This window comes from Engystomops pustulosus, chromosome 11 (genome assembly GCF_040894005.1).
Source record: "Engystomops pustulosus chromosome 11, aEngPut4.maternal, whole genome shotgun sequence".
Lineage (NCBI taxonomy): Eukaryota > Metazoa > Chordata > Amphibia > Anura > Leptodactylidae > Engystomops > Engystomops pustulosus.
Genome location: NC_092421.1, coordinates 66,869,767 through 66,882,283, shown reverse-complemented (window position 1 = coordinate 66,882,283; position 12,517 = coordinate 66,869,767). Strand labels below are relative to the sequence as shown.

Here is a 12,517-nt window from a genome sequence, read left to right as displayed (position 1 = left end):
TGTCCACGAGCGCGCCCCTTCTGGTGACACGCTCTGCTCCTGGGATGGTAAATCAATTGGTCGATTCCGCACATGTAGCAATGTTTCTGGTACGATACAAGCTTCGCTGCAGCTTTGGATGTGATTGGAGAAGACAGTTCACAAATTATCTTTATTTTGATTTTCCCCTTGTTGTTATTGAATGGGAACTGTATTTATTTCATCCTTAAAAACCTGTCCTGGCCCTGCATATTTCACAGCTGAGGGTTTGTTACAATTTGGATCCAGTCATTCTGGAGTTAACAGTGAGGAGAGGAAGGTCGCTGTCATGTGCAGATGGCGTCTGAACAATGAGTAGGAAACACGGAGGAGAAAAATAAACACCCGGGTGATGGGGGCAACTGGGGGTGGGTTACTGTCCATGGGAAATGGGAGGGGGTCGAAGGGGAACCATGTTTGGATTTCAGGAAAATTTGACTTTGTGTAATGTGATGAGAGATGAGGTCATGTGATCCGACGCGTTTCGCCTAGTACATAAGAGAATACGTGTCTCGTGGAGTCCGGCCAATGGCTGATAAAATGCGGTGACCGCGACCTGACTCCAGTGATGTCATCATACCTATACGATGACCTCACCGGGGGTGGAACTCCATGAGCTAAACAGGACAAACCTGTCTCATGCTACAATGTATTCTTTCAGAATAATATTTAGACCCATTCCCATGGTAACAGACCCTCAGCTGTGAGAATGAAAACATCTGCCAGGATCTCATGTACTTTGTGTTTCATCGCACCTTTTACCTGCTCCAAGTGCCCTTGAAGGGGGAGGGAGTCCTAACACTGCTGTGCTCTGCATCTGATGCCTCCACAGCCCTTCCCCCCTGCTCTGAGTAACTGCTTCAATATTCAACCGAAAGAAGAGCAGTGCATTGCAGAGAGCACAGCAGTGTATCACAATGATGCCTCCATTTCCCACTTGCTTTCAGTAAATAATTATTCTATCCAGTTGTGACCCAGTACTTGTCACAGCTGGGGGTTTGTCACTGTGTTGTACAGCTCACGCACGCCTGTGCACTGAACACAGCCTATCGCTTTCCTAATAACTCACTGCAGTGGATCAGTCTGGAATACTGAGGATTATATAGAGTGGATACAATTGTTACAAATCCTCAGCTGTCACAAGATCTTAGATTGTCAGCAAGCAGAGGTCTTGGAAGGAAGCATTGTATGGGGATTGCTCAATATAGGAGGGGGGGGTGTATTTTTGCGCTCGGATGCTTCTTGTCAGATAATCCTCTCTTTGCCGCGTCATGTGACCCTCTCAGGTTTCAAAACAAATCTCGGACGCAGTCTGGCCGCGAGAGCATCTGTCCTCTGGGACGCGCACTGACATGGGGTGACCTTGTGCCCCGTCCCTAGATCCATGGTGCAAAGGCTTCTGGGTAGTGACCCCTGTCTGTAATGACCCTCCTGTTCTGTTTTGCAGGTGAGACCCCGCGCCTCTGCGACTGAGCCATGAGTTCCGGATTCATCCAAGGGGTGATCACGGCCCCGCCCCCTCCCAGCATGCCCCACAAAGAGCGCTACTTTGACCGTGTCAATGAGAACGACCCTGGCTACCTCCGCGAGAGAAACATGTCCCCGGACCTCCGCCAGGACTTCAACATGATGGAGCAGAAGAAGAGGGTGACGCAGATCCTCAAGAGCCCGGTGAGGGGGGTGCAAAGTTACACAACGCCGCCTCAGGAGGCAAAGACAAAGGGAACTCCTGGCCCCAAGTCCTGTCTTTGTGTCCGGAACGGTTAGGTTAATCCTCTGTGCGGGACGGAGCTGTCCTGGCAGTGGAGGGTAATACAGCTCAGATGTAGCAGAGCTGAGTGTGTATGAGGCAGCAGAGCTGAATGTGTCACATGGTTATGTACAAGCTGATGATGGCTTATCCCTGACCGTCCACTTGTCTATACTCGTGCGTCACCAGAGCCATATACTACACCCCTCAAGACCAACTCAGCTCTGCTACATCTGCTCAATGCAACTCCAGGCTAGAAATGTTACTGATGCCCTGGACTTCCAGTTCTGGTCCCTTCTACTTAGACCCAATTTATCCTTTTATACTCAAAGTTTGTATTTAGAGGTGGCACTGCAGGGACCTCCCCAGGACTATCCCCCGCTCCAGTCTGTGTCCTCCGCTTCATTACACAATCACAAGAGGGTCCGGCACTGTGCGGGGGGAGCGGCTGCGGAGGACATTAACCCTCTATAGAGGGGGGAAATTGTGCCCTCAGGAGGTACCTCTGGGGTTCTGCTCTGGCCTCAGGAGCGCTACTATTGCTCCCCGCTTAGTTTATTCTGCTGCAGCTGCTCTTCCCTAATACTGAGATTTCTGTAAAAATTGGGATCAGATCCAGGGAAGTGTAAGGGAGACCCAGATGGAGGAGCCTGCATTGCACCAGTCTGCGGGGCCTGCCCCAATACAAAGCAGCAAAAATCTGCAGTGCTCAGCCGGACACCCAGCTTATCCCATCTAATACTCTTATGTAAGGGATCAGGATGCCCCCTGCTGGACACTATAGAGTACTGCACTCTCTCTACAGTCAGGTCATGTCTGTCAGAACAGTCACCCGGCTCGGATGGAGCCTGTATCTTTATGGTAAAGGTGACCCCTTGTGACCTGCCACCTCGGGCTTCTCCAGGGGAATGTGTCATCAGGAATGACCATACGGACTGCAGTCAGTGTTAAATATTGTCCTGGGTGAGATGTGTACTCAGACCCGATGTGTATGTTAGTAGCTGCAGGACTGTGATTTATGCATTTATATTCCAGGATTTTGTTTATTCCAAGGGGGTATGTCCCCACACTGCTGTGCTTACATCCACTGCCAAAGCCTGCCCCAACTTTTGTTCAGAGAATAGAGTGGTTGAGTGGAGACTCTGTGGCTCATCTTGGGCACAGCCGCTTAGTGGCTCCTCCACACAATTTCGCCGCTGATGTGATTTTCTCCTCCCGAGCTGTTTACATAGATGGATGAGCTGGAGCCGGGCAGCCGTCCAGATTCCTATGCTGGTCGTGTGGGAGGAAACGCTGATGTGCGGAGGACCTTCTCCTACATGACCTGATCCATTCTCATCATTAGCAGATCCTGCGCCCACGGCTGTAAAATTAATTAGAAACAAAAAGTTAATTAACGTCTGAGAGGCCTGAAAAAACAGGGAGACCCTAAGTAATTGTAACCATGAAGACGGCGTTATGTATTATCCCTGGAGAGACGTGTAATCAGTCCTCTGTGTAAGGTAGTAGCAACAATACACTGATATATGGATTTATATGCGAGTGTTGTAGCATCTCCCAGTGCACTAGAGAGTTGTCCTCACACTGCAAACAGTGCTAGGAATAGTCCCTGGAGAGATGTGTGCTTTTAGCTTTGTGCACTGCCCGTGAATTCTTCTTTGAATACAATCTGTAGCGGGCCTACAGATATTAAAGCGGTCCTAAAGCAGGGAATTATAGCAGTTCATTGCAAACTGCACAGAGCACAGCCACACCTCCAGTGCACTTGGTGAAGCTACTACCATGGGATATTAATCCATATTTCATAGTTGCTACAAAAAAAACATACACAAAGGTATAATTGCAGATTTCTCCATCGACAATACATTAACACTGTCTGCAGAGAGTACAGAGCAGAGCAGTGAGAGGACACACCTCCTGTGCACTTGGTGAAGCTACAATCCTGGAATATAATCCATATTTCACAGTCCTGCTGCTACTAACCACATACCCAAAGGTCTGATCACACATCTCTCCAGGGACAATACATACCACTGGCTGCAGTCTGTATGATCACACTGCTTAAAGATCCCTTTAAGAGCACACCATCCCCTCTTCCCTATACTGCAGCTTCCAAAGATGGTAATTAGCTAAGTAATCATCACATTTAACCCCTTCTTCCTTGGCTGGACTGAAAATAGTTACTTCACATGTACATTGAGTATCTTTTACTACATCACATGTTATTCTATAGTCTCATCCAGAGCTGCAACCTGGGCTGCACTCACAGTTCTGGTACCTCGCTGTATGACACCTACCTGCTACCTTTGTTCCAGAGCTTACTCTTCAGTGCATGGTCTAAAAAGCAGAATTGTGAATGCGAGTAATTTACAATGTAACTAACACGTATGTCTTTGCTCCGCCCACTGTTCTTAAAGGCATTTCGTGAGGACCTGGAAAGCCTCATCCAGGATCAGATGCAGAAGGGAAACAACCCCACGGGGCTCCTGGCTCTGCAGCAGATCGCGGACTACGTCATGGCGAGCTCATTCGCCGGCTTCTCCTCCTCTCCTCTGAGTAAGTTATGATGGGGGCACTTACCTCTGCACAGGGGGTGATGTGGGTGTAAGATGGACACACAGGGTTTCGGCCCCTTTGTCTAATATGATATTTTGTTTGAAGATCACAGACCATTGAGTCCCACGAGTCCGCAGCATCCGGAAGGGGGTGAATACTTTTACAAATCGCTTTCTGTGTCTTGTCTGTAGATCACAGATTTATGAGGCGTGAATACTTTTTATTACCGTCTTTGTCTTTGCTTTTGTGCAAAAAATAAATATGCAGCAGCTTAAGCAAAAAAATGAATGAAAAAAATTCTGGAATAATCGCTTAAAGGGGTGTGAATACTTAGTGTCATCTCTGTGTGATGGAAGCTTCAGAAGATACAAGTGAAGTAGCAGAGTCTTGGGGCGTGATTGTCCCTGGCCGGTCAGGGAGGGCTCTGATACTCTGTGTATACATATGTAATCTCTTGGATCGGCGCCGGCTGTGATCAGTGGCGCTCGTGTACTGCCACGCCCATCCATAAATGTGTCCTGCGGGTACAAAGGTTCAGCTGCAGGGGACGGGCTCTCTGTGAATGAGATCTCTCCCCCCAATGTATCAGTGTATCTGCTCCATTGTGGCAGGACACTTCTAGACACCCAGGAGCGCCCCCCGCTGGTCACCTCATCATGGGGAAGGGTAGGGGCTTGGCTTATGCCAGTGATTTGGCGGCTTGTGTCTGTGCTGCCTCTGCAGGGGCTTCAGTAGGGGAGGAAGAGGGTCTAGAGAGCCGGATACTGATTCATCTGTGATCATTCATCAGGTTTGGGGATGGTGACCCCCATCAATGACATCCACCCCACCATCGAGGGGCTCCTGGCCAAGGGAGAGAAGCTGACCCGCTGCAAGCTGGCCTCCATGTACCGCCTGGCCGATCTCTTCGGGTGGGCGCACCTGTCCAACGCCTACATCACGGTAAGAATCCACAAAAAGGGCAAAACTGGACCACAGGGACCAAAGCCTTAGAACCATCAAGTCGTTACAGTGTATCAGATCTGTCCTTCCATTCTCTGACAACAATCCACCTCTGCCATCATTATTGTAAATCTGGTGCATTGATGGTGGCTCCGCCCCCATCTTACTCCGCCCACTTTAATATTTTTTTTAAAAAACCCACAGACGGCAATAGGCGCACAGAGCGATAGTGTCGCCCATGTGTGGCACCGGAACGCTCCATGCACAGGGAAAGATAGGATATGTCCTGTCTTTCCCCGGTTGCTTGGCCGTGCATCTCTATGGAGAGGGGTTACCCCATACATTTTGTCTGTCTGAATTCACACTAAATGTGTCACACACCCAAAAACGGCCAGTTTTTTTGGATGAAAACATCCCTTACATGATACGTACAATTCATGGATTTATATTCCAGGAACGTAGCTTCTCCAGGTGTATTGGGGGCATGTTCTCACACTTCTGTGCCCTGTGCATTGAGCTGCTCCACAATCCCTATAATCTGAATTCAAGCAGTAGCAGTCATCTGTTTGAATAATACTGTAGAGGGAAGGGGCTGTGTAGCCACTTCATGCACAGAGCACAGCAGTGTGAGGACACTCCACCAGTGCACTTGGAGAAGCTACAATCTTGGAATATAAACATGCACAGAGGTATGATTACACATCTCTCCAGGAAGAACACTGGCTTCAGAGAGCACAGAGCACAGCAGTGTTAGTTCACGCTCACAGTGCACTTTGAGTTTCTATTAAGCATTCTTGCAGTGTGCTAGAATTTCCACTAGGCGGTGCTCCTGTATGACTACACATTTTTGTATAATACAGGTCCGAGTCAGCAAAGAACAAGACCACATCCTGATCATTCCCAGGGGTCTCTCCTTCTCTGAAGCCTCCGCCTCCAACCTGGTAAGTGCACGCCCCCTTCCCCCACTCCATTCTGGTAAGTGTGACGCCCCCTCCCTTACCCAGATTCTTTTCTTCCATCACTTGTTGGTTCTTACATCTCTGTCTTTGTGTTTTGCAGGTGAAGCTGAACATTGTTGGTGAAGTGGTGGATCAGGGCACAACCAACCTGTGTGTGGATCCGTCTGGGTTCAGCCCCCACGCAGCCATCTACTCCACGCGTCCTGACGTGCGCTGCGTGATCCATATACACACTCCCGCCACCGCCGCAGTGAGTCACCCAGGGACTGGGCACAGATAGATGAGATGCATAGGGGGCACGTTTCTTCATCACCAGGGGGTTCTGCTGGGAGATCTAGATAGTTTCTGTATTGTTCTCTTAAGGAGATTAAGATCTCTGCTTGCTGTAAATGAGTGGGAAGTGTCATTGCTCAAAAATATGTCCAGGTCATGTGTTGAGTCGGCTATACTGACCCATACACATATATATATATATCTATATCTCCAAGAAGAAGCTTTACCCCCTCTGTGTCTGGGACTCTGCTCTGATATCTGGACCGTACAGAACCCTACACCATCCAACACATAACCTGAACAGGTTCTCAAATACTGGGGGTAAACCATAAAATTTTCTATTGGATGAGCTCTTATATTCCCTCCTTTGCTTCTCTCTCAGGTCTCCTCCATGAAGTGCGGCATCCTCCCCATCTCCCAGGAAGCTTTGCTGCTCGGTGATGTGGCGTACTACAATTACCAGGGGTCTCTGGACGAGCAGCAGGAGAGGATCCAACTGCAGAAAGTCCTTGGTCCAAGCTCTAAGGTATCATTGATGCGGGAGATGAAGACCCCCGCTGTGGGATAAGGGATAAGACTTATGTCACTTCCTTCCAGACTGATACATTGTAACAACCAGGACAGAATGGGGGGGGGGGATTTACTAATTCTGGCGCAAGCATGACTGTCGTCATCAGAGATAAGTCAATTTTTTGGCGCAGGTACGATAAAACATCTTCCTCAATGTGTTCACTGCTGATGGGATTAAATCACAGGGAATTATCTAGACCGGTAACTAACTCTGATCTCTGCTTCTGAATGGAACCTGTTATCAGTCTATAGTTGTGCTATGTCTCTGGCTTCACCTTTAAGTCTCTTGCTCTGTCCAGGTCCTGGTGCTCCGGAATCACGGGGTGATGGCGCTGGGAGAAACCGTGGAAGAAGCTTTTCACTACATCTTCAATCTGCAGCTGGCGTGCGAGGTCCAGGTACGTTCCTTATACTCCAATCGCACCCAAAGCTGCATCCAGAATTGTGCTGAGGTCCCACTGCACCTCTTGTCTCTGCCATCTCTCGCAGCTTTTTGGGACTGTTGTATGTTCTCTTCTCACTGATGCATTCTGGGAGAGTGGAGGTCAGCTGACTCCATAGGAAAGATCTCCCACAATGCAGCGAGGCATTGTTCAAAATTCTTGCCGCTTGTTCTGCACTGATGCGAGAGCATCAAGTATTTGTGAGGGCAATGGTGGAGTCTTTTTATATGGGGATATTTTGTTGAATTTACACTGTTGTTCTCTGCAGGTACATGCCCTGGCCGGATCTGGGGGCATCAACAACCTTCTGATGTTGGACCTGGAGAAGTACAAGCCCCTCACCCATGTCTTGGCCGCAGGTGGCGGGGGAGGGGTGAACATGGAGGGGCAGCACAAGTGGAAAGTTGGGGAACTGGAATTTGAGTCTCTGATGAGAATGCTGGACAATCTGGTAAATAGTCTAAAGCTAAAACCTGTGATGTGATGCCATCTAGTGGCTGGTTTGTGGTACTGCACATCTCCCTGCACTAATGAGAATATAATTTTTTTGAGGCATTCTGTAATATTTGGACTATTTATAATGGTGGCCATTCAGTGGGTTCTACTCCTGGTGTGTTAAATACAATGAGCCCCTTATTTCCCCCACCCGCAGGGTTACAGGACTGGATACGCCTACCGACAGCCACTGACCCGAGAGAAACCAAGACACAAGAGCGATGTAGAAATCCCCGCCACAGTCACCGCCTTCACTTTTGAAGATGATCCGGGGATGCTACGGTCGCCCCTTAAGTACCTGGCACAGAAGCAGCAGCGGGAGAAGACGCGCTGGCTGAACTCCCCAAACACTTACCTAAGGGTCCACGTCCCAGAGGCTTCCATGAACGGAGAGATGAGCCCCCGGACTAAGATCATGGTGAGACGCCAACCCTGGGCCTTGTGTCAGTCTACACTGCAACTCTGCCATGCTATTCATTACCCAGTATAATGAGGATGAGCAGAGCTGTAGGAAGTATTAAAGGGCATCTACCACCAGGATGAAGGACTGTATGCAAATGAGTCAAAGGTGGTAATGGAGCCTGCAGCTGCTCAGGCTCATTTGCATACAGTCCTTCATCCTGGTGGTAAAGGATGATCCTTTAAAGATAAGGATTTTACAGGGGGATGAGATTAATTTTAGTAATGTGTGTCCTCTCCTCTGCCCCCATTTCTTCTGCAGTGGATGAAGGCCGATGAGCTCAGTAAATCGTCCAGCGGAAATCCCATCAAAATAGAAGATCCCAACCAATTTGTCCCATTGAACACCAACCCGACAGATGTTCTGGAGAAGAGAAACAAGGTGGGGGCAGGGCAGATGCAGTCGTGGGGCCAAGATGAGGGATTACTGACTGCGGTGATTACTGCAGATACATTGTGTGGACTGAACTATTGACCTGGGGTCTAACCCCTTAGATGCTGAGATAATAGATAATCAAGGCATCTAAGCGGCTCTATAAAGGAGGGGGCTCCCTCTGTCACCCCTCCCCTCTTTAAAACCTTAAACAGGCCTGGTAGTTTGGGGTTAATAGAGTGCAGTACCAGAGGGGGCGGAGCTGTGACCCCTTCAGGCACTGGTAGTCAGGGCAGTTTCGGAACTTGTAGGTCGGATGTAACAGAGAAAGTGACAGGAGGATAAAATGACTTCTGAACTATTTGTGGCTCATCCCTATAGATCCGGGAGCAGAACCGGTACGATCTGAAGACAGCCGGACCCCAGTCACAAGTACTGGCCGGGATTGTGGTGGAAAAACCGCCTCCGGTGAGTATCTAATACTCGTGTTACTGCCTGGGATCTGTTTTGCGGTAAGGCGCCCCCCTGCAACCTTTACCCATATCATAGCAGCATCTCAGGTGGTCAGTGACCCTCCCGATCACATGACTCCTAGATCCGGGGTTCCCCCATAACTTGTCCTGTTCCCCTGCAGATGACAAACTTTGAAGAAGATGAGAACGCGCCTCCACCCCCTCCCAATCCATTCAGCCATCTCCTGGAGCAGGAGCAGAGAGGAGAGAACGGAACGCAAGGTGAGTGTCTGCCGCCTGCAACATGTCCATAATCACTCCTGTATGTGGTGCATGAATTAACCCTCCACAAGTCATAACATACTGTGTCCTTACTCATGAACTGACTGATAACAGAGAGTAATAGATTGTAGAGGGGGATCTGTTATCAGCCATTTTATCCCGGAGAGAGGTGACTGTATCCCACTGTACAATCACCTCTCCCCAGGATAAAATGGCTGGTAACAGAAAGTAATAGGTTATATCCGCCTGTACACTCACCTCTCCCTAGAATGTAATGGCTGATAACAGAGAGTAGTAGATTGTATCCCCTGTCCTCGGTGCATGGACTTTCATCTCTAACATTGCTAACTGTTTGCATGTGCTGTAACCCGTGTGACCCACAGATGCTGAGCATGAACTAATCTCAGAAGATGACTCTTCTGCCCTCATTACCCAGTCTCCACCTCAGACGCCCGTCAGCTCTGCAGGTATTTACATTTTGCCGCCCTCCTTATAACTACACATAGCACTGTCCCTCTGTTATTCCTCCTGAAAGTTTAGGAATCTGTATGTAGTGAATCTGTCTGTCCCCCTAGTGGTGGCTGTATAATGTGCATGTAGTGCGCTCCCCCTAGTGGTGGCTACATAATCTGTATGTGAGGAGCTCCCCCTAGTGGTGGCTGTATAATCTGTATGTAGTGAGCTCCCCCTAGTGGTGGTGTATAATCTGTATGTAGTGAGCTCCCCCTAGTGGTGAATGTATAATCTGTATGTAGTGAGCTCCTCCTAGTGGTGGCTGTATAATCTGTATGTAGTGAGCTCCCTCTAATGGTGGCTGTATAATCTGTATGTAGTGAGCTCCCTCTAATGGTGGCTGTATAATCTGTATGTGGTGAGCTCCTCCTGGTGGTGGCTGTGTAATCTGTATGTGAGGAGCTCCCCCTAGTGGTGGCTGTGTAATCTGTATGTAGTGAGCTCCTCCTAGTGGTGGCTGTATAATCTGTATGTGAGGAGCTCCTCCTAGTGGTGGCTGTGTAATCTGTATGTGAGGAGCTCCCCCTAGTGGTATCTGTATGTAGTGAACTCCCCCTAGTGGTGGCTGTATAATCTGTATGTAGTGAGCTCCACCTAGTGGTGGCTGTATAATCTGTATGTAGTGAGCTCCCCCTAGTGGTGGCTGTATAATCTGTATGTAGTAAACTCCCCCTAGTGGTGGCTGTGTAATCTGTATGTGAGGAGCTTCCCCTAGTGGTATCTGTATGTAGTGAACTCCCCCTAGTGGTGGCTGTATAATCTGTATGTAGTGAGCTCCACCTAGTGGTGGCTGTATAATCTGTATGTAGTGAGCTCCACCTAGTGGTGGCTGTATAATCTGTATGTAGTGAGCTCCCCTAGTGGTGGCTGTATAATCTGTATGTAGTGAACTCCCCCTAGTGGTGGCTGTATAATCTGTATGTAGTGAGCTCCTCCTAGTGGTGGCTGTATTATCTGTATGTGAGGAGCTCCTCCTAGTGGTGGCTGTGTAATCTGTATGTGAGGAGCTTCCCCTAGTGGTATCTGTATATAGTGAGCTCCTCCTAGTGGTGGCTGTATAATCTGTATGTGAGGAGCTCCTCCTAGTGGTGGCTGTGTAATCTGTATTTAGTGAACTCCCCCTAGTGGTGGCTGTATAATCTGTATGTAGCGAGCTCCACCTAGTAGTGGCTGTATAATCTGTATGTGAGGAGCTCCCCCTAGTGGTATCGGTATGTAGTGAACTCCCCCTAGTGGTGGCTGTATAATCTGTATGTAGTGAGCTCCCCCTAGTGGTGGCTGTATAATCTGTATGTAGTGAGCTCCCCCTAGTGGTGGCTGTATAATCTGTATGTAGTGAGCTCCCCCTAGTGGTGGCTGTATAATCTGTATGTAGTGAGCTCCCCCTAGTGGTGGTTGTATAATCTTTATGTAGTGAGCTCCTCCTAGTGGTGGCTGTATAATCTGTATGTGAGGAGCTCCCCCTAGTGGTATCGGTATGTAGTGAACTCCCCCTAGTAGTGGCTGTATAATCTGTATGTAGTGAGCTCCCCCTAGTGGTGGCTGTATAATCTGTATGTAGTGAGCTCCCCCTAGTGGTGGCTTTATAATCTGTATGTGAGGAGCTCCCCCTAGTGGTATCGGTATGTAGTGAACTCCCCCTAGTAGTGGCTGTATAATCTGTATGTAGTGAGCTCCCCCTAGTGGTGGCTGTATAATCTGTATGTAGTGAGCTCCCCCTAGTGGTGGCTGTATAATCTGTATGTAGTGAGCTCCCCCTAGTGGTGGTTGTATAATCTTTATGTAGTGAGCTCCTCCTAGTGGTGGCTGTATAATCTGTATGTAGTGAGCTCCCCCTAGTGGTGGCTGTATAATCTGTATGTAGTGAGCTCCCCCTAGTGGTGGCTGTATAATCTGTATGTAGTGAGCTCCCCCTAGTGGTGGCTGTATAATCTGTATGTAGTGAGCTCCCCCTAGTGGTGGCTGTATAATCTGTATGTAGTGAGCTCCCCCTAGTGGTGGCTGTATAATCTGTATGTAGTGAGCTCCCCCTAGTGGTGGCTGTATAATCTGTATGTAGTGAGCTTCCTCTAATGGTGGCTGTATAATCTGTATGTAGTGAGCTCCTCCTAGTGGTGGCTGTATAATCTGTATGTGAGGAGCTCCTCCTAGTGGTGGCTGTGTAATCTGTATTTGAGGAGCTCCCCCTAGTGGTGGCTGTATAATCTGTATGTAGTGAGCTCCCCCTAGTGGTGGCTGTATAATCTGTATGTGAGGAGCTCCCCCTAGTGGTGGCTGTATAATCTGTATGTAGTGAGCTCCCTCTAATGGTGGCTGTATAATCTGTATGTAGTGAGCTCCCCCTAGTGGTGGCTGTATAATCTGTATGTGAGGAGCTCCTCCTAGTGGTGGCTGTGTAATCTGTATTTGAGGAGCTCCCCCTAGTGGTGGCT

General features: G+C 48.8%; 1 protein-coding gene and 1 long non-coding RNA gene across 7 annotated transcripts in view; one reads left to right on the top strand and one right to left on the bottom strand.

Moving 5' to 3' along the window:
• The window catches only part of ADD3 (adducin 3), a 75,274-nt gene that overhangs the window by 55,644 nt on the left and 7,113 nt on the right, over positions 1 to 12,517 (top strand). For 4 of the 6 annotated variants that reach the window (XM_072131066.1, XM_072131063.1, XM_072131064.1 and 1 more), the window contains exons 3-16: positions 1,466 to 1,689; positions 4,186 to 4,324; positions 4,430 to 4,474; positions 5,115 to 5,266; positions 6,127 to 6,207; positions 6,326 to 6,475; positions 6,881 to 7,024; positions 7,368 to 7,466; positions 7,780 to 7,962; positions 8,164 to 8,424; positions 8,728 to 8,847; positions 9,220 to 9,306; positions 9,473 to 9,572; positions 9,956 to 10,039. In XM_072131066.1, coding sequence (XP_071987167.1) covers positions 1,495 to 1,689; positions 4,186 to 4,324; positions 4,430 to 4,474; positions 5,115 to 5,266; positions 6,127 to 6,207; positions 6,326 to 6,475; positions 6,881 to 7,024; positions 7,368 to 7,466; positions 7,780 to 7,962; positions 8,164 to 8,424; positions 8,728 to 8,847; positions 9,220 to 9,306; positions 9,473 to 9,572; positions 9,956 to 10,039 — 1,840 coding nt within the window. In that variant the 5' untranslated portion in view covers positions 1,466 to 1,494. The remainder of the gene's footprint in view (positions 1 to 1,465; positions 1,690 to 4,185; positions 4,325 to 4,429; positions 4,475 to 5,114; positions 5,267 to 6,126; positions 6,208 to 6,325; positions 6,476 to 6,880; positions 7,025 to 7,367; positions 7,467 to 7,779; positions 7,963 to 8,163; positions 8,425 to 8,727; positions 8,848 to 9,219; positions 9,307 to 9,472; positions 9,573 to 9,955; positions 10,040 to 12,517) is intronic. The other 2 variants (XM_072131067.1, XM_072131068.1) reach the window with 2 other exon arrangements.
• Positions 2,943 to 12,517, bottom strand: part of LOC140106569 (uncharacterized) — a 57,383-nt gene continuing 47,808 nt past the window's right edge. The window contains exon 2 of the long non-coding RNA XR_011850815.1: positions 2,943 to 3,131. This is a non-coding gene — a long non-coding RNA (uncharacterized lncRNA). The remainder of the gene's footprint in view (positions 3,132 to 12,517) is intronic.